This window comes from Malurus melanocephalus, unplaced genomic scaffold, assembly GCF_030028575.1.
Source record: "Malurus melanocephalus ecotype Western Australia unplaced genomic scaffold, MMel_1.1 scaffold_73, whole genome shotgun sequence".
NCBI classification, from domain to species: Eukaryota; Metazoa; Chordata; class Aves; order Passeriformes; family Maluridae; genus Malurus; species Malurus melanocephalus.
In genome coordinates this window covers 165,107-186,635 of record NW_026623305.1, presented here as the reverse complement: position 1 = coordinate 186,635, position 21,529 = coordinate 165,107, and the positions used below count along the sequence as shown (strand labels likewise).

The following is a 21,529-nucleotide window of genomic DNA, read 5'->3' as shown; positions in this document are numbered from 1 at the left end:
AGTGGGCACTGTTTGCCAGTACTGCTTGATGGCACTGCTGCTAAGCCATAGCTGGTTTTCTGTTCAAATACTGTCCTTTGTCTTTTCCCTGTTCTCATTMATTTCTCTTTCTTTCCTTCATAGTTTGTGGCTCCTTCTCCATTTCCTCCACAGCAGCACATCCATGTTGGATTTTGGCTCCCTGGGACAGGTGATAGCAGCTCTTGAAGCACAACTGCCCTGCTCACCTGAACCTCCTGATCTCTCACAGCTGGTCTTGCAGTGGCTGAATAAAGGAAGACCAAGGCAGCAGACTTGGAAGGTGAGAGTAATTTAGGAAACATCCCATCTCCTTATCCCAGTTACAAGGCTCCATCGCATTAGGCACCCATAGCAGCTGTAACTCAGTAAATGGTCGGGAAGGTGTGGAGTAAACACAACTGTTGAGAGTGTTTACAGGGTTTGGAGAATGTCAGGGTGATTTCTGTGAGGGTAGAGAATGGCATGAGTCTAAATGGTGTTTGTGGGATACTCAGTTTAAAACTTGAACTCACAGGCACTAATTGAAAGAGAGAATCAAGGCTGTAGATTGTGTTCATTACAGTCCTTTTATAGGGAAGAAAGGCTGGGAATATCAGCATGTTCACAGTAATGAAGGGTGCATTAATCTTCCTACTCCAAAGCAGCAGTTCCCTGTTTTACAGTATGAATATTCCAACTGAGCACTCCACTGTTTCCAGGGCATGGCCTGAATGGGCTTCGATTTTACAAGGAGGATGGAAAGAGGAAAACATGAAAGAAACTGAATGAAGGTGTATAGGACAAAGAACTGGCTGGCAGTGTGGTTAAGGCATGCAGAGCTGGGATTTTGGGGTGGTGAGGAAGGATGCTGTGGATCCAGTAGCAGTTAATCCAACTGAACACAAGAGGGCTACAATAACACGTTTTCTTTGGATTGAAAAAGTTCTAGATGGAGCTTTGTGAATGCCTGTCGACCTTTTGGCCTTTTAATTTTATACAACTGGGAGATAGAATAAAATGCTACTTGACAKCCTTTTAAGTGCTTGTGTACACCTATCACTTCAGTACAGGCTATAAGGATTTAAGATTGCTATTTTTAACACTTTTCTAATACTTTAAACTACTTAAATGTTGGGACTACTTACTGAACATGTTGCTGTTGATAAGGTACCAACATCTGTGGCACAGATACATAATTTGGTATGTGCTCCAGTGATAAGAATGCTTTGTTCTGCACTTAAATGGTGGAGAATCCAGATTGTGTGAGCAAATATGGAAAAGGGAACATGGGAAAAACAGTCTGGAAAAGTACAAGCCCTGCCTAGTAACCAAGAGCAAGTGTTAGGTTGCTTCTCTATTGATCCAAAGTGCAATTAAAAGCTACCTCCTGCAGCTGAATTTAGATTGAGCTTTAAAGTTTTTTCTTTCCCCCACAGACCTAGTATCAAGTGGGAAAAAACTGCACAGCAGGTCTCMTATAAACTCACTAAGTGGAGTGTTCATCAGTCTCAACTCCTTGGTTTGCACGGGGCTACTTACCTGAAGTAGTCTATGAGCTCAGTTCAAGTGCTGCAAACAACACCAAAGCATCTGCTGGCTAGAATCAGWGTAAATGTTCAGTGTTCTGTCTCATTTGTTGTTCTACTCAGTGTCAGTGAAAAGGCTTCTTTCTGCAATAAAAGGGTGGTTTGAGGTTTTTTTTTCAGAAGAAAAGGTTGTGCAGTTTTGTTTAGAACAAAGTGAGAACATTAGATTTTGTTCACTCCCTATTGTTCTTTAGACAGTAGGTTGTTTCTCTTAATTGAAGCTGTCAGGATTTGTTTCTCTGGAAATGCACAGGAATATAACTTCCCAATCAATTGTAAATCATAACTGAACATACAGCTTTACTTACATGGTTCAGGATAAGCTTCTGAAGTCCATAAAGCTTGCAGAGATTAGGAGTGCCCAAGACAAAGCCTTGCAGGTTTAGGCATCTTACAATTTAGCAATGACTGTTTTTAAATAAATAATGCCCAGACCCATCAAAATTGATACCAGGATGTAGGGAAGTTTTTACAGGAGGTGTAGGTACACCTGGCTCACTGAATCCACTGTAACTCTTGGTGTGAACGTTTTCTACTTCTGAATGTGACAGGCTGCTAGGAGAGTGGAATATAAGCAAAGAGGATAAAATATCCCACAGCAGTAAAAAGCTGTTTGCCTCTCTTAAAAGCCTGTTTCAAAGGGCCCTTAAGAAAGAAAGTGTTCATACTCCTCCCATGCAGAGATGGAAGCCAAAAAATAATGGCCTTTTGCAGCAGTTTTGAGTWATAGAAGTAATTCTGCATTGCTGCAATCTTTCATGTTCAAGTTGATGAACGGGGCCTAAGGGAAACACACTGGAAGGGGTTCATGTTATGGCAYTTTACTGACATGAGTTCACCCCATTGGTTCACCTGGCACAAGGGTGTGCCACAGCTGCCTCCCCCTGCTCCCAGTGCTGAGTGACACTGATAGAGCAAACTTCCCAGCTAGGAACTACTGATGGTTATCTTCTTTATCAGAAAATTATGCAGGTACACAGTGCTAGTGGCAGGGAGGAGGGAGGGGAGAATTTCTACTTATTACCATGGCTAGTTAGGCAGTCATTAAGTGCAGCCTGGCTTTCTGAGCTGGAAAGCATCTCATTTAGGCATGATCCTATATCTGCAGCCTTGTTTCTGTAGGGCTTTCTCTGACAGCTTCCAAGATTGGCTGTAATGGGTTGACTTGGGCCACTGCTGTTAACTTGCACTTTATGCATGATATGTTTGCTGCTTCTGCTGCTTTTTTTTTTCTGATTACTTGCAAAAACACACAAGCAGCAGGCTAGTTCTTGAGTTTATGGTCTAATTATGTAAGGTCTTTGCATAGAAAAGTAAGATTCTTGGGGAACAGTTGTTAAGCAAAAAAAAAAWTTTTGTCCATCACCTGAGTAAGTTACACAGGTAGAGAGTGAGGGSTATGTTCATCCCTTTTGGACAGGAAAATTTGATTGATGCCTCACACCTGTAGTGCAGCTGCACAGCGGTGTCCACATTCTTGCATGTTAGGCAAATCCAGTTGTGAGTGTTCTCTGAAACCTGACTTTCCCAGAGCTGCAGTGCACTCTGTGAGCACTYCCCTTTTACCAAGGGTGTGTTTGGGGTGTAGGTGCAGGGTCAGCTCTCTGTTGTTTTGTATAGGTCACAGCAGGTAGAGCTGGGGACTGCAAAGGACAGGGACATGAACATGGTTGTGGGGAAGGCCAGGAGTATGTGTCACCTGGGCGAGACATGGTGGGTACTATGGCACTTGGTGTGAATCTTTCAGACAGCTGGTAAAAGGCTTTGGTCTTTAGCAGATTCTGACTGCACTGTRTACTTGGCAGAGTCACTGAAGGCGAGATGGTGCTCCAGTAAAACCAGTGAGGCCAGTGCTGTCTGGCAGCATGGCACGGTGTGTGCTGCACCCCACAGCACAAAGGGTGAGGTGTTCCTGCCCTCTGAGATAGTGCTGCTTTATGGGCCTGGCATGTGTACTCACCAGGGCTAAGTGAGCAGATGAAGGATCACTGAGATCTGTGGGCAGCTGGGATCTGTACTTTGCGGGTTGTGCACTCCAGGAGTGAAAGCAGAGCACAGCACAGTGTGTGATGTGCTGCTTGGTGGGCTGGGGCTGGAGCACGCAGGAACCAGAATTGAGCAAGCAGCAGTGAGGGACTCCATGAACTAAACTGAAACTTAGGGAGGGCAGAGGGAAGTGGGGTCATGCATGCTTAGGGAAATGTGGAAATTACCTCCAYGCTGCTGAATGTGCATAAGGAGCATATATCTGCATTTGCACTCTGCTGTTGCAAATTTGCATTTCCAGCTGGGAGCAGATTTCAGCCCAGTCACCCTCTCAGCTGTACATGCACAATTGTTTTGGCCAGGGATCTCTCTCCCTTTGCTGAAGCCAGAGGTTGAAGCAGGGTTGTCATTGACATCACACCGATCCCTGAAGTGCCCAAGCCCCTTTGGATTTCTTTCTTTTTCTCACGGATGACTCACATGCATCACTTCACACAGKAGGAATCAGTTCTTCCCTRCCTGAGCAGTTGGGATCCATACCCTGCATGCTGTGCTCTGGGAGATGTCTCTMCTTTAGATTACAAGTGTGGGACTTAACCTTGCTAAGTCTTCTCATTTTATGCTCATGTGGTAGTTTGCATCTGGGTCAGACTGCTGGTACAAGCTTGAGAAGCCTTAGGCCTGGATTTAGATCTTTTGATTCAAGTGCTGAGTCTGTGAATGTTGCACATTCTTTTGGCTCCAGCTGCTTATCGGCAAATCCCTGCCACAGGTTACAGGGATTTGCTGATGTCTTGCCCTCTCATCCGGCTCCATCACAAAGCAAAGCCCAGCCATTGAAGATACTTRAACTATCAGAGTTCCATTTTGATGGAGATGGGCTGCAGAGCAATCAAGCCTGCAGATCTGTCTGTGTCTTTAGGGCATGAATGCTTGACAGGGGAGTCGCTCGAGCCAGTGGATGACACGAACTGCGTTTTGTTAATCTGGGGCGTGCCGAGGTGAGAGAGGCGCCCTTGGAGCGGTTCACATACAGGCACAGGGTAGCAGGTGGGGTCACCGGTGCGGGCGGGGGCTCGGCACACCCGGCCTGTGGCACTCTCGGTGTCGGTGTGCGGAGCCCTGCCCCCCATAGCATCTGTGGCACCCTGTGCCCCGCGGCGCTCCCGGGAGCGGGGGAGCGGCGGGAGGAGGCGCCGGGAGTTCCCTTTCGGGGCATTGTGGGAAGGCGCGATGCGGCCCGGCCTCACCTGAGCGGGGCGGGCGGGACGGAGGCGGCCGGGCCGGGCCGGCTCCCAGCCAGCCGCCGCACCATGGTGAGTGAGCGGGGCCGAGGGGAGCGGAGCCGGGCCGGGCGGGAGCAGCCGCCCCTGCCCCGCCGCAGCCGCCGTGCCCCCGGGCCGCCGAGCCCCTCGACGGGCGCGGTGTGAGGGCGCGGAGCGAGGCCGGGCGGAGCGGGGCTGCCCCAAGCCCCTCGGGCACCGCACAATGAAATGCCCTTCCCAGGCGGCTTCCAACGCGCTTTGCACCTGTTCGGGGAAAATGAAACTTCTGTTCTTCTCCTTTCTGCTTTCCGACCCTCGGGGTGAGCTCGGGTCACGCCGAGAGCCTTTCGTAGGCAACCAGGAAAACAAAACTGTTACAGAGAGGTTTTATAACAGAGTCTTCCTGTAACTTGAGGAGCTGAGGTGCAAGTCGGCTCCCATGCCTGGAGAAGGATCGAATGTGGTTTCGAATGGATCTCTGTCAGAGGCGGGCTGGTGACAAGGCGGGTCAGTGTTGGGCAGTGGGTTTTCCTGTGGCAGGATTATTGGAAAGAGCTTTTCCCAAAGGTGTATTCTCTGGTGCCAGGTAAGTGGAGGGCTTGGACAGCAGCATTTCCTCCAGCTCGGGTGCTTCTGCTCCACTGCCGGGTCTCATGGGGATTGGGCTGCATCTTTCCATCAAGAAAGATGGTCTGTTGCTTTTCTGTCGGTCACCAGTCTGTCTTATTGTGCCACCCTGCTCCAGGGCATCTCCTGTTTGAGCTTGGAAGGGGCAGCAGCCCTTCAGGTTAAAGGATTGATGGGCAGGATCCGGGAAGGGAGACCCTTTGCCTCTCCAGTGCTGTGTTTGGTGTTGGTTTCTGTGGATGCTCTCTTTAGTTAAGCTTGGTGGCCAACATCCTGAGAACAAAGGCTGCGGACTATGGGCTCCCAAGCAGTGAGATGGTCAGTGATGCCTCTTAATAAAGAAACCATCTCACTGCTTGATAATTCAGGCTTGAGGCAGGCTCTGCGGGCATGCCTTGAGCTGCTGCCTTGCACAATTTGCCCATTGTGTGCACCTGTAATACCAGTTACTGGCAGTGCAGCTGAACAGAAGTCTCTCAASTCCTTCAGTGGATGCCAAGTGCTGTTGTTTGTCTCTATCCTCAGGGCAGAGCTATGTTGTTTCTCTYCGGTGGTTTAGCCAGAATGCTAAATATGTGTTAGTGTCCTGTATTTAGAAAGGTGTATCCGTCATTATATTTGCAAATAGAATATGCACAGTAGTGAGTTTACAGATGGCAATGCAGTCTCCACACCTTAAGTCCCCACAGAGATGTAACTTTTCTGGTTACACCCTGAGACAGCCCTACATACCCACTTCCCTCGGCTAAAGCTTGTGTAAACAACTGGAGTTCCTATTTTGCCTTTGAAGGTCAGTAAATATGGGAGCTGATTTCAGGGAATCTGATCTCAGAACTTTCCCTGATGCATGTACTTCGCAAATGCCAGTTTTTAAAGCACTCACGGAGGTCCCAGGGGAGCACTGCTCACAATAGTGCTGCTTATTGACGATTTGGAGACTGGCTGCTATATTAATGGCTAGAATTTTACAAGGTGAATGTGCATTCTAACAACTAAGAATTTGGTTTTTTTTCCTTTTTTGAGGCCACAGTGCAAACCCTGCTGGTGTTATTGCATTACACTAGCCAGTCTTACCTGACTCTTCTGTTGTAGTCCAGTGCTGATGAAAAGGTGCTTTTGCCAGGGACCTGTCACTTAAAATTCCTTTGCCATCCAGTCTCTGGAAAGGGGTTGTTAACACTGGGTTATGAGTCAAGAAATAAGGGTTTGCTGGGTTACAAACCAAGAATAAGCCTTATTCAGGCTCACGAGTGATGAGCTTTCAGCAGGTCATCTAAACTTTCAATACACCGGATCCTCTGTTTTGGAGTGACAGGGTTGTATTTGTCACCTTTTTTCTGTGTTTTGAGGTGGGAATTAAAGGTGCTTATGTAAATAGTACCACGTCTTGCAAGAGGGCTGTTCCAATTGTTTGCTCTCTTGCAGATTTCCAGGTAAGTTTTAGGGAAGAGTCTGTCTAGCAAAGCTGACTCCATATCCTGCTGAGAAACACAGCTTTTATGACCRGTTTCTGCTTTGTGACATGTTTTTAAAAAAATACTTTAGAGGAGACTAAATTCTGCTTCCTGACATACATGAGWGCAACAGAGATGCATGTCGTGAAGGATTGCTGTCTCAGCAAAGTCAAAGAGTGGGGAGAGAGCACAGAGGAGAAAGACAGGTCTCCCCAAGGACATGTTGTTGTAGTCTCTTGTGCCTGTAAATGTTGCAACACCTCGAACCTACTGCTGCCTCGGTGTTATCAGTATTGCTTTTGTGAATAAATGCAGGGCTCTGCTTGTGTAGCTYTGAGTGCAGATTTGGTGCCTGTATAGTAAAGGGTCTGATTCCCTCCTACCTGTGCTACTCATCACTACAGGGAGACAAATTAATACTTGTGGACATGATCTGAAACCCTGGAGAAAGATCAAAAGAATCCCATTGAGCACAGTGGCTCTAAAAATGTACTTGGCCTGAATAGGAAAGAAGTTGGCAAGTGCTGTTTCCACTTAGCAAGACATTTGATAACCAGTCACTGATCTAGAAGCTGGGCTGGAAATATTAGTTGCTGTGACTGGAGCTGCTGACAACTGCCTAGTGTTTGGAAATTAACTCTCAGCTCCTCTGAATATTGATCTCATCAACACTCTCAATGCCCTTAATTGTTAAAATAGGTGSAGATCTGCAAAAGATGTTTCCAATGCTGCACCAAATTTACTATTTGCAGTTCAAAGAAATGCTTATTTTCCACTCATGGTACAAGCCTCGAAAAGACAATGAACTTCTAGGCATTTACCTCTGAAAGACAAGAAGGGCAACAGGTTAGAACACATGAGAGGAGAGAAAATGATAAATAAGTTATTCTGTTCAAGGCAGCAGTTCTTATGCTACATGACAAAAAAAGTTCRTGTGGCATTTTTTTGTTCATTTATCTTGTAATGAACATTTACTGTGGTAGTACATAAAGGCAATGGAATGGCATCCTGYTTAGAAGGTCCTGAGTAGACAGACTTTWCTGCTTGGAAAGAGKTGACTGCAGGGGAAGTGATAGAGAYACATGAAATCATGAACACTGTAAAGATTGGTTGCTGCAAGAAGACTCAGGGTACATCCTGAGGCATTATTGAGGCATTAAATGTATAAGAAACATTTTGTGGGATTTGTGAGGCAAAATGATTTTTAGGGTTCTTTGGAGGTGTGTAATCTCTGACTTGCCAGTTTTGGATGTTCCTTCTGCAAGTGCTCATGACCATTTTACAGATTGTTTAATATTGGAGCCTGCTCAGGCCATGCAGGAATTGTAATGCACATTTCACTGTTTCTGAGTAATAAGCTCATTTCTGAAAAGCAAAAGAAATGTGATTATTTTAAAAATATCTTCACTCACAAATGAGGAAGCTGCAGACATGTCTCAGAGCCAGTAGTTACTAGGATGTAGAGTGCCTAGAGGGTTTTAGGGAAGGCCGTGGCATGGGTAGGGTATGGGCAGCTGGGTTTGTCATGAGGCAAGAAAGTGACAGATTGTGCTGTTTTTCCATAGCTTTAGTTCTTCAAAATCCCATGTTTTATACAGTCCCACAGGCCTTTTGAAGCCATCAATTTCCCACAAGAGCAGCAAAAGGATGAAATGATGAAAGTRCAGAGGAAGCTAGTGRGTCAGGGAGGACAGATAGAGCTGCYTCTCCCTGAAATACCTGCAAGATTTATGCTGTGGCATCCACATCAGGCACTTCTGAGAGCCAGTTGTGGTCTTTCCTGTGATGCCTAAATTGAAGTAATACTGCTCCTGTGAAAAGGTTTTTGTCTGTATCACATTTGCACAGCTGCTAATTTCCATCCCCACCCATGCATTTCCCTGCTGTCCTATTCCTGCAGGCTGTCATCTGCATTTTCTTGGCTACCTTGGCTCTATGCCTTCTTGAGTAGCCACCCCTGGGCCTTTGCATTTCTACAGTTGTTGCAATGTAGAGAGGGAGTTGCAAGATCCAGTCCTGCAAGYATGGCATTTCATTTGTGAGTAGGAATAGAGCATGCAGAGGTATTGGGGTAGGATGGGAAGGTACAATTTACATTTATGTGTTTGAAGGCAAGCTTGACGTGCTTTTCTAGCCAGACGTGCCTTCCTGACCTGGAATGTCCTGATGGGTGTTTCTCAATAGCACAGACATAACCCCAGGTACTTCATGCACCAGTGTTTTTATCTTCTCTAACTTGCTGAGTTTATGTAGAATGTCCATCTGCTATCCTCTGTTAGGGAGGGCATTAAAATCCCTCTTCAATGGCCAGTAAATACCTCTTGTTGCCTTGCTGTTTGAGCTTGGAGATAGTTTTACTCAGACACTTGCAGTTCTCAATGGCTTGTTAACCAGCATAGCAGCTCTGTTGTCATTGTCCTCTGCTTAGTCCCCTGTGGTGTGTGATGGACACAAACGGCAAAGGAATGAGAAATAGACTCACTTTTGTTTGAATAAAATGCAGAAGTTTACCATGTTGTGCCTTTTGGAAACGCAGAAGCATTTAATTTTGGGAATTCCATGTTTCCAAAAGGTTCTCCTGTTCTCTGTCGCATTCATATGCTTGACCTGAACTCAAGTTTGATCCTTCTCGTGCTCAGGTTTTCTGTGAACATCTTTATTGGGAGCTAGAGGAATGGGTGTGAGGCTGCTGCCAACCTGCCCTGTTCCTCCTCCACCAGACATGGGAATCCCCAGGCTGGAGCGCTTTCTGTCAGCTGTCTGAGCAGCCAGGAAAGCTTGTCACCTTCTGGGTGTGCCTTGCCCTGTGCCAGAGCAAAGGTATTTAACTTTGCTCCTATAGAGGTAAAGGAAGGGCACTGTACACTGCAGTGCATTCACGTAGCAGGGCTTTGCAAACAACTGATAAGGCAAAGTGGAAATGAAACTAAAAGAGTTTTAGTTTTGCTGGAATCCATTGGGTGAGATTTTAGTTTAGTTTCTTCACTGGGTGTTCAGGGAATGGACTGGAAAAAATAGCTTCTTGTGACTGTAAAGTGCACTGGGCTTGTAGTGAACTAGGGGTAGCTCTTGGCAGCTTGTTCACTGTCTCCCCAGGTTTCTTCCTCCTTGTAGTACCTAATGAAGATCTCCTCTGCCTCCCAAAAATATGTAAGCAAATAAAAACAATTCTAAGAGCCCACCCAGGAGGCAGAAGGGGTATGATTACCTAGTTAATGACTGTTAAAATGTCTTAAAGCTGCTGCTTTCGGTGAGCTCAGCCAGCTCTCATCCCTGCTCTGTCTGTCCCRGGGCTGGCACTGAAGGGACAGTGGTCTGGCTGCTTCCCATGGCTGTGCTGCAGTCCCTGGCCTGCTCTTCTGTGGCAGAGCCTGAGGCAGCTTTTATGCAGACTCCCTGCCTGATTCTGTTCTCTCTTATTACCTGAAAACTGGAGTAATTCCACCTTGCAGGAATAAAAAAAAAAATCAAGAAAATCAATCGTAATTACGCTCKGAAAAACTGGATGCCATTGCCTGGCATTTACACCTTTGGAAAGCTGTGCTGTCTGTGCTGTCCAGGGCATACAGGAAATCTGGCATCGTTGTTGGTGGGACAGCCAGCAGTGAGGAGGAGGCACAGGCATGTCTGTAGGGAGGACACTGAGAAAGGAATGTCACCGGTTCATGCCTGTKCTGTAGGGAGGACACTGAGAAAGRAATGTCACCGGTTTATGAGGAATGAGCCAAGGTCGGGAGGACTCGACCTGCTGGATGTAGCAATAAGCAGGAGCAGAGCTGGAGGGGGTTGTAGTGTACTTATAGGGCACTTGGAAAGCTCCTTGAGCTTTGTTTTCTGGTCCTTAGGTAGGCATCAGAAGTGAGCAGCTTGAGCTCAGCTATACTGTTTTGATTATGGTTTTATTTAACTCAAGTGAGGCTATYGAGAAGGCTGTTGCTGTCTGGATCAATACCATATGTTATAAATACCCTTAAAATGCTGGTGTGCTGGTCCATTTAAAAATTTCAGTAATAAGATAAGGGTGACTTCTGCATCATGAAAAGCATAAAATCAATGTGTAACTATGGTCACGTGTGCCTGTAATGATCTGGCACAGCTTTTATTGCATGGACTTTGGATGTATTGTTGAGGGGAAATTGCTCAGAAATGTTCCTAATGGAGATTAAATGAGGAAGAATCCTGTGCCAGGTAGGCAGCAATACATTGCTGCGGGATTTCTGTGTTGCTGGTTTCTGGTTTGCATATTTTCTTTTTTCTTATTTGYTTACATCATGCAGACTAAGTACATGTTTTAAATTTTAAAGCTGAGAACCAGCAGTATTTTACAAACATCTGTCAGCTCCTGTACTGSTGTGAATAAATGTTTTAGTGCCATAGTAAACAAGTAAGGAAATTAATATTTTTAATAAAGTAGCCTGCTTTGAATTTTACATATTTGCTTTAGAAGTGTCTGAAACTCCAGAGTGTATATTAAAGGTCAGTAACCAGATGGGATTTCATGTAACAGCAGAATACCAAAATGCCTATGCTTGAGTGTGTTAGTATTCTGGCTTGTCCTGATGTGGCTAGATTGTTAATAGATCAGTTGTTGTCTGTTCAGTACATCGTTCTCATTTCACCCTAAACACCTGGCATTCCAAACCAGCTGTGTGTTCACAGTATAGCTGGAGGATTTTTTTTTTTTAATTTCAGTATTTACTTTTCTTCCTCCCTCYAAAACCAAACAAGAAGCCCTACTAAACAAAGCAAAAATGAAAAGGAATGTTTTATTCTTGAAATGTTTTGGAGAAAAAAAAAGCACTAATGGCTGCCATAATGTGACTGTTCATTCTTTTTGAAAGAAAGAGTTTAATTAAAGTAGGTTTTTTTCATTTTCAGATGTGATGTAAAAATAAATACTGATCAAAAAATCTGGACAGCTGTTTATGTTGGGGAATAGATTCTTTCATATCAGAGGAAAGCATGAAAAATAGTAAAAGAGAAGCAGAATATGAACTCAACAAGACTAAAATGGTGGCAGCAGATCAAGCAGACTTCAGGAGAACCAGAATAAGTTAAAAGAGAACTTTTTTATACCAAGTTGCTTCCCCTCCACCAGGTACAGCCAGTCAGTCAGGTTTGCCACGAGCTTCTGCTGGCAGCTGAAGGTCTGCATTTTCATCCCATTTCCCATTTTATGTGGTCTGGGAATTTTCATTGATTAGCATGTCCTGTATTGTCTGTTGCCCTACAGAAAGTTTTTAAGGAAAGCTGAGAGTTTCTGCACTCTGCCAAGATATCTGATTAAGGATAGCAATCCCTAATTTGCGAATTTTACTTACATATGAATTTCAGGTGTCTGTTTATAAATGTGGCATTGATTTTGGAGGGTTCTTAACTGAATTTGGAAAGGTTACAGCTGAAGTGGAGTTTAACTGCAGAGCTGCTGGAGTGGCAGACCTGCCTCACCGAGCAAATTTTTGCCCAACCAAGCACCTAGACAGGAAAGAGAAGGATTCTTGCTCTTTTTTCTGCAGTCTACCTCTTCTGCCTCCCCTCCCCTGAGGCTCCTCACAGTGTTCCCATCTCTATCCTCCCCTCCTCCCCCAGGGACATGGAGCAGCCAGGTGCCACAGAACAGGTTTGAAACCAGTTGGCAAATGTTATGCAGGCTGAATTACGGGAGGAGGAGAAGCAGTTCTAGTGCATGTTCTTCTTTCTCACAGTGGCGTGAATTAGAGCCTGTTGCACACCCCTGGAGTTCACCTTGCAGGAAGAAGTGGGACATCTTTTACATGTTTGTGTTACTAGACATAAACTGGAGAAATTACTCTGGGAAAAGAAAGCCAGGAACACCCCTTTCCCATGTATCCCTTTTTATCTGCTATCCCTGCAGGTRGTTTGTTGTGTGTGTAATGGAATACAGCCCTTTAGACAGTTCTACTAATTGTTGTAGATTAGGTTAAATTTTAAACCCTCTGTAAAGGATCAAAAAATGATCCAAGTTTGAAACCAGTGAGCCAACTGTAATGTGTTTGATCAGTCTGAAGTGTATAATGGCCAAATACTGGGGAAGGTTGTTCCAAAGGAGACCTCCAGTCCTGGCAGGGAACAGTCCAGAAGACAAGCTTGGGTGAACTGCTTATCAGATTATTACAGCCCATTAGTTAAAGGAGGGAAAGGTCTCAAGGAAAGTGGAAAGAAATCACTGTGTGTGTTAGTTTTATAAACTTCTCCTATAATTGCTGTTCATGAATATGCAGACCTTCTGTATTTTGTATTTTTGGTGTCTGTTATATTTATTGGTAAATTACTTAGACTTAAAGTCTACCATCTAATTTTCTTTGTAGGTCTGAAACTAAGGGTGTTGTTTTTTATCCTGCTACAGATTGGTAGCCCTTGATAAAACAGAAGGCCCCATAACTTTGCATACTGTTATATAACTTACAGCTTCAATTGATTCAGAGATGCAGGAGAAGGGGATAGAGTTCAAGTTTAGAAATCTGGTTTTTAAAAACCTAACAAACTGTTTTTCCAATAGGCTACAAATAGAAAATGTAGTCATTTGGACTACTTACTGACGTTTATAGAGGTTATTTTATACAGTGCTGTGGGTGGTTGGGTCTGATTCAGTAAAACAAGCTAATAAAATTACACTCAGCTCCCAGACCAAAGCTTGTCTCCACAGACTCCACATGTGAAAGAAGCCACTTCTCTCCCAGGAACTGTACTCTTCATCCCAACCCACTCAGTCTTGGATCTAAAACTTCCCTCTGGCATTGCCCTTGGGCCTGGTGATTGTTAGTCACAGCCAGCATGCCCTGGGATGGTAAGGAAGGGAACCAAGCACCTTGCTTTCTAAGGTATTCTGCTTGTAGTAAGTCACTTGCCTTTGTTTTTCTCTGGAATTAGAACTTTTAAAGATGAGTGAAGCATTGGAGATTAATCTGCCTCTAATTGAAGTGTGGCTGCTGAAAACCAACCAAAAATTTCTTGACATCTTTCTTGTCATCAGCACTACAGGATGATCATCAGCACTACAAATACGTTTTCACAGTCAAGGAGCAAGGAACAGATGAGCTGTTAGAATTATATTTGTGCAGTACTTGAGTATTACCAGGCTTATTGATGCATCAGAGTCCTTCCAGTGGGCTGTAATGAACAGAGCCTTGAGAGTGAGGAATGTTCTATGTCGTGACAGTGGAGCTGGGCAGAGCAAAGCTGAACTGAATGAAAGCACATTGGATGCTTATTTTTACAGGAATGAAGCCATTTTAACCTTTTGAGAGTGTAATATTATTTGCCTTCTGCAGACCTTCCCAGATTGAAGGGGCTTTAGAAATTAGAAAAAGGAAACCAGAGAGAAAAAACAGAGAAAACCTCCACTTTTGCTTCTAAGTACCTGCATCTTTTCTAATACGTTGTTTTGTTACAGTAGTTCTTAGCTGGCCAGTGATCCGTACTAGGCTTGAGGTGCACTGTTGTGCTGCAGACTATAAAATTAGAATTTTGCTATAGTAAAGGCTGTATCTATCTTCTAGCTGTATATATTTCTGTAATAATAAAATGGCCACTTGAGGTATGCAGTGTGGGACAGGAGATTTAAACAATGCTATTTTTGGAGCTTGTGTATGAATCTTCATGCATTTAGGAGCATTAATGGATATTTTCTGATTGCAAAGAACGTTGCCTCTCCTGATCAAAGTGGTGGTGGTGAGACACAACTTCGTGTGTAGAAGAAACAGTGGAGTTCTTAAAGCAATTTTAAGTGGAGAGCAACTCAATTTCCTATGAGTAATGTATAACATCCTGAAGTGACTAATCAACAGAAAGTGATGGTAATATTCACAGTGATTCCCTGGTTTGTTGGTATTTAACCTTTAAGAAACATGAGGTAGCACTACTGGAGATACACATGTATTTACTTGCAGGCTCTCAGATTTAAGATCTCTTGGGTCCAACAGCTGACCCTAAACCAGAATACCTTTTCATTTTTTTTTCATTTGTTGGGGCACTGCAGGCAAAGGATGTCACAAAACTCAGTCTTATGCTGTCAGTTTTTGGTGGAGATTCATTGACTCATTTCCTGCATTTTCAGTCAAATCTGATAATTCTCTCCTATCTGCTGATCCATCATATTTTTAGGAATTTGTTTATCAAATAGCTGCTACCTGTACCCAATGGTTTTAGGATGGACTCCTGCTGACCTGCTGTTCTTATCTGTGGAACCTGTTCTCTGGTTTTCAAAACACCCTCATCTTTACAAGGGTTTTGGAGTTAATGTGCTGTGCAGCAAGCAGAATAGCCTTTCATTCAGCCAGCTCCTCTCAGTGTCCTACGTCACCTGGGAAGGGGTAGCCCTGGCAGCTGGAAGATTCCCATGTCAAAACCCAGCTGGTAACGTGAACAGAGAAAGGCAAAGCCATGGCACTTTGCTCTTCACTCTAATCAGGCCATGTCTCCTGCCAGCAGCATGCTTGTTTTTATTTAGCAAGCTTGTCTGGAGAGTATTATAGGACTCCACACAAGGCAGCTACAACATCCTTGTAATTTTATCAAGCACATTAGACTAACAATGGCAAGAGCCTTATTTCCAGCAGAAGATTCTGCCACAGACAGGACTAGACTGACTAAAGCAGCCTTCCTTTCCATGAAATATCCCATATTTGAAGTCTTACTTAGTACAGTCAGAACTCTTATCTCCAGACTATTCAACAACTATGCAACTCAATAGCTAGAGAATGGTTCTGAATTATGAATGAATGCTTTGTTTAAAATCCAGTAGCTTTTCCTTTTTTTTTTTTCCTTTTATGTAGAAGCTTCTCTTCTTGGACTTTACCAGAGCGTGGAATGATTTTATCTTTAGAGAAATCTGCATTATAATCCTGATGGTGATAGTGAACATTAACTTTATAATCCTCACTGTGGAAATGTAGTGATGAAGTATAGTATATAATACTGTGTATGCTTAACATGAAAAAATTATAGGTCAAGCCTTGTAAAATTATGACTAGCATTAAATTTGAAATTTTAGAAGAGGTAGATATTGCACTTTATTTTATACAGTATCACTCACTTAGGTATGTCCTTTGTCATCACAGTTGTCTGAGTTTCATAATATCCTGATTCCTTCAGTAAAACTAGTCAAGCTTCCTTTCCAAAGTAGATTTCTTATTACTGCCCCTTATTACCTGTTTGAAGAGCTTGTTGCTTTATGACCTAAAATAGTAGGAATAGTTGCAATAACAGAATTGTTAGTTATTATGATTACTATCTTAGTATTCCTTTTCTAGTCTTCTGCTACACTCGTCTTGATTTCCCTACTCCGGTTGTAGATAAGTTTATTCCCTTCACTGAGTTATCTGATTTTGCTGGAGCAGGGGGTGGTGCTCTCTTCTCACCAGTGCAAAGTGGTGATGCCTCTCCTGTTCCCCAGGGCAGAGGCAGAAAAGGAAGCAAAGCTGCTGTTTGCACAAGGTAAGGAGGGATGGGTAGGAGAGGATGTAAAGGGTTTGCCTAGGGAAGAGGGTGCAGCCTGGGAAAGAAACACAAGAAAGGAGGGATCTTTCCAGTGCTGAGCCTCCACAGATCTCACTGACACTGTGTCCAACCATCACCAGGGCTGGAAGTGTGTGGCCAGGCCCCTGATTTCTGGTGCCAGGCWGGAATGCTCGTCCCTGGCCATGGCCCTGTTAACCATGTTGCTTTGTTTACTYTAGATACACTTTATACTGCTGTTCAGTCGGCAGGGGAAGTTAAGGCTTCAGAAATGGTATACGACGCTACCTGATAAAGAGAAGAAAAAGATCATTCGAGAAATTGTTCAGATTATTTTGTCTCGCAATCAAAAAACAAGTAGTTTTGTTGACTGGAAAGACCTCAAGCTTGTTTACAAAAGGTGTGAGTAATTTTGTAAGAACGTGTAATCACTATTCATATGAATAACACATTCTAAAGAAAAATAAAGGCTCACTTCAAGAAAAGCAGCAAACAACAGTCGTGATGCTGGGCTGAGTTTGGAGCCTGCCATTGGCAATGTGGTTACAACAAGGCAGTGTCCCTGGACAAGCCAGCAGAGTAATTGTGGGGAACAAAATACTTGTACAGTGTGTCAAATGAGAAAAAATGGGAGTAACCTAATACCTTGTGTAAGTATTAATGGTTACAAGGTTTTAGACTTCATTCCTCCTTCACATTCCCCACAGTAGCCTGCTGAGATGTGTGTGCTGCATGGAAGTTGCCGGAGCTGTTCTGAGACATTTTGTTGAATTTTGTCTTTGAAATACCTGTTGCTCTGGAGAGTATTAAGTCCCGTTTCCTTTTCCAAAGAAGTCACTGGTCCCCAGTTACACAATGCCTAATGSTAACTGCCTGTTTATCCTCCTGAAGTTGTAGCAAATGAAAGTAGCCTTAAGGTGTAGCACACTGATAAATTAAACAACTCCCATTGAGCAAAAAAAAATGAGTCCCATCCTGTGAAGAAGCATCTGACCAGGAGCTGTGACAAGTTGGTCTTCAGCCACAGCACCAACAAGCTGAATAGATCTTGGGCTGGTTTAAACATAGCATTTTGATGCAAGTTAGTTACAAGGGTTGTTTGGTCTAAACAGTTTTGATGCATTCTGGCCATATGTAAAACACAGTCATTTGACAGCCAGCAGGTTTGATGAAATGTAACTCCTTTCACCTTTATTTTAGCCTTTTAATTTTTTTTTTATATAGAGAGGGTAGCTTGTCCTATGGTTTCATTAACCCCACTACTGTGGTGCTATTGCAACAGGTGGAGGAGACCTGAAAGTACTACTTGCTACTGATTTATTGCTTGTTGCATTATGTCCAGTGTTACAGATGTCCCACTTTACCAAGGGTGGAGTTGGTTCTTCCAACTAAAATAATAATTGGTTTAAATTTTCTGATCTTTTAAAGTGTTSTCTGGGACACTRTAAGAATGAATGGAAAAGTTTATTTTAGAGACTAGATAGGAATTAACTGTCACATGAATAATCTCCAAGAGATGAGCAGAGCACTGAGGTTCCAGCTGTTCACTGCTGTGCTTTTGCCTCTGTTTCCCCAGGTATGCTAGTTTGTATTTCTGCTGTGCAATAGAAGACCAGGATAATGAGCTCCTGACACTAGAGGTCGTTCATCGATATGTGGAGCTCCTGGACAGATACTTTGGAAAYGTAGGTTTCTCTTTCTCCCGTGAACTCACTCCTGTCTCTTTGATAAACAAAATTATGTGAAGCTGATTTGCTTCATGTTCCATGTGCAGCAGTTGCCCTGCAGGCTCTCTCAGTCCAGAATGAAGTTAGTTATTAGAGTATTTTATAAAATAGTACTGAAATGATCATAAGATTGTTTTTCCATCCTTTTTCCACTAGCCTAGAATTAATCTTGATGCTTTGTATGTCTGTCTTGAGATAGAATTTGAAGGAAAGCTTGAGGAAAAATTATTATAAAATAAAATAGATTAAAGTACTTTAATTCTCTTTCCTGACATCTTCAGATATACTGGTTTTGTTTGTCTCATGTAGCAATTAAGGACATAGAGGCAAAAGATAAAGCCAGACTGTTTGTAAAGAAAAGACCTGAAGAAGGTCCAAATAAGTCTCCCAGTAAGTCTTTAGAGACTACAAGAGACACATCTTTTCTGCAAATACTTTTGAAATTACCCTGCCTACCTTAATTCATATCTTACTAAAATCAGTGTGCCATGATTTATGTCTATGCTTCCTTAAAACAGAAAAGCAGTTGGTGGCTGTTAATGGGCAGGGAATTGTCTTGCTCTGTGAAATTGTGAGTATATGTAACCCGTATGACAAGGGCTATGTAGGACCTGTGATAAGGTTAGTGGGCCAGGAAGTCAGCTTTGATCTCTGAGAACCAGCATGAACTTATTATTAAGTGGAATATCTTTGCTGGAAGTCTGTATATGKGGAGAGAATATATTCAGAAGCTTCAATATTGCATGACATGCAGTTTKTTTCTTCACCCTGCTGCCTGCCATAATGGTGTGTATGCTAAGTTYATTTGATGGTCACAACAGATTTTGGCCTGATAGTGCTTATCATACTGTAAAATGATTTAARTGTGGTTGTGATCTTTTGTTCTGGCAGGTGTGCGAGCTGGATATTATCTTTAATTTTGAAAAAGCTTATTTTATTCTTGATGAGTTTATAATTGGTGGAGAAGTACAAGAGACTTCAAAGAAGACTGCAGTGAAAGCCATAGAAGACTCTGACATGTTGCAGGAGGTAAGGCAGAGGAGGACAAAAGGCAAATACCTCATCTTCTTAGGTCTACCTTACTTGACAGGAGATGAAAACACAGCTAAGCACTTCTGGTACTCAATTATCCAAGTGTGTCTTMCGTTCAGTGTCAACAGGTACAACAGTGCAGTTACATAAGCTTTCAATTCAACCCTCTTGGAATCATCTGGAGGCTCTCTGTATAAAACTGTTGCTCCCTTGCAGTTTAACTGCTGGTGTTTATTAAACAGTTTAAGATGCATCTAAGATACTTCTTTAATATAAGAAAAAAATGTAAGGTTATATCTTATTATACATACATATATAAAAATACAGAAAAATCTCAGCTGTTTCACTAACACATTGGAAACATGACCTACTSTTAGCATTTAAAATTGGAAAGAGTATGTGCTGGCAAACTCATTTCATTCAGAAGCACCTGTAGTCTTTAGGCAGAGCACAGATAGGTAATTGGACTTACTCAGAAACCTGCAGGAATTCTCCTSTTGTAACTTGGAATGTAACTGGTACTGTTGAGGTTGGAATAGCAAAAGCAGTTGAATGTGATGGGTTTCCTTCATTTTTTTCCTCAGTAGTGAAGGATCCATCACAATCCCGAAGGGCACAGTGGTAGAACCAGTTCAGGACATGCTGTGGGAGCTGAGCAGTTTTCCACAGTGGTCTGCTCTGTGCACATGAAGCTCAGCCAGCTGTGTGCAAAGGCCATTGGCAYGATGAGTTTAGCCACAACTGGGCTATGTCATGATCTGAAGATTAGATTTTAAACCACTCTGTTACTTGTTTTTAAAGCAGAAATCTGATCTAATTTCCTGCAAAACTACAGCTGTCCTCAAAAGGGACCAGAGGATTTCTATGAATATTACTGTACCACTCCATAATGCATCAGTTGTTTCTTTTTTTTTGTTTCCTAGACAGTGGAAGAATACATGAACAAGCCTGCATTTTAATGCTAAACCTGGAGAGAAAAATGCTGTATGCACCTCTAAAGTGCACTTCTTGAAATTGCTTCCCAATGTGCCAGATCCTCAAATACMAAAAACCAATAACTGAAGGCGTTTGTTTGTATAATGGTGAAGATGAAGGTCAGCTAATGTAGCAAAGGGTTTAACAACTCTGTGCTTTGCATTACTCTGCATATGAGTTTCTCAGAGTTGTTACTACCCCAATCTAGTTTCTYTTCTCCTTGCTGGACTCATCTCTTGGTTTGTACCACATCTTTTAGGTATGGGTTTTGTCATCACAAAATGCTCCTCTTGCAGTACTTTGAAGAGGTATTTTTACTAGTTTTGTTCACTGCTGACTGTATGACTCTACTTTTGTACAAATGTCCATTATTTTAAATGTAACARTTATTCTGCTGTAATAATAATGTTTTTCTAAAAGCCAAATGGTTGTGGGCCCTTATTTCACAAACTTGTCAAGACAAGATTAACCCTTGTAGTGTATGAGGAAATACACATCTCTTCGTGCCAGCCCCTTTCTTTCACTCTCTTCTCTTTTCTGCTCTAGTCTCCTAGTAAGCCTGCTCCGGGTCCTCCTAGAGTGCACTCCATGCCTCCATTTAATCTGGAAGACTGACTGGAGGTAGGCTTCTGGGTTTAATGAAGCAATTTTTTGGTAATTCATGCAGRTGGCCTGTTTCCATCTTTCTCCTTGTTTTCCTATTCCCTGGACTAGAATATTCCCTGGTTCCCCATGATCTCTGCAAAGGCTCTACACTTTGGAACTGTGCAGCATGAGTGCAGAAGAAAATCTGAAGAGGAAAAAAAAATCAGCCTTTGGAGTTTTAGGGTGAAGATAATCTCATATATCTTTTGGTACCCCAAACCCATATTTCCCGGTAGAGTTTTCCAGTTCCAAATTCACACACTTATTGGGATGATCAGCTTTCTAGTAGTTGAAGATAGCCTGTTTCTRTGATGGTTGAGCAATTTAATCAGCATTTTATAGCTTCACAGCTGCAAAAAGGATAAAATAGTAGAAAGGAGAAGAATCAGCTGGGCTGTGTGCCCTACTGTGTGTTGTAAACCACTGTGGCTGTGTGTATGGGGAGCCAGGTGTGTTAACTTGCCTTTCAGTGCAGTTTAGATTGTATACACTGATTGAACTGGCTTCCTTAGAGAGATTATGCTCTTGTAACAGAATCCAAAGCTCAGAGAAATTCTGTTTATCTGAGCCTGTAACTTGCAACTAGATATATATCTGTCAAATCACGAAATTATTCTATACAAAAGTTAGGGAAGTTATCAGACAAATATGCCAGAATGATCYGAGCATTGATTTGTGTTACCCTTGAAGAAATATTTCCCTTGATTTCTGGGATGTACGGTCAGTATTTTTTTTTCTGGGGTGTTTCTAATCTT

At 43.0% G+C, this 21,529-nt stretch overlaps 1 protein-coding gene across 2 annotated transcripts; it reads left to right on the top strand.

Annotated features, from left to right (window-relative positions):
• Positions 1–83: 83 nt before the first annotated feature.
• On the top strand, positions 84–20,665 carry AP1S3 (adaptor related protein complex 1 subunit sigma 3). 2 transcript variants are annotated; one of them, XM_057366867.1, is made up of 5 exons: positions 84–301; positions 16,617–16,795; positions 17,972–18,080; positions 19,014–19,151; positions 20,078–20,661. In XM_057366867.1, exons 1-5 carry the CDS (start codon positions 164–166, stop codon positions 20,111–20,113), a joined length of 600 nt encoding a protein of 199 aa, XP_057222850.1. In that variant the 5' UTR covers positions 84–163; the 3' UTR covers positions 20,114–20,661. The 2 variants fall into 2 exon arrangements, with proteins under 2 accessions (XP_057222850.1, XP_057222851.1); XM_057366868.1 differs by lacking the exon at positions 84–301 and adding an exon at positions 4,592–4,888 and having other exon boundaries at positions 20,078–20,665.
• The last annotated feature ends 864 nt before the right edge of the window (positions 20,666–21,529 follow it).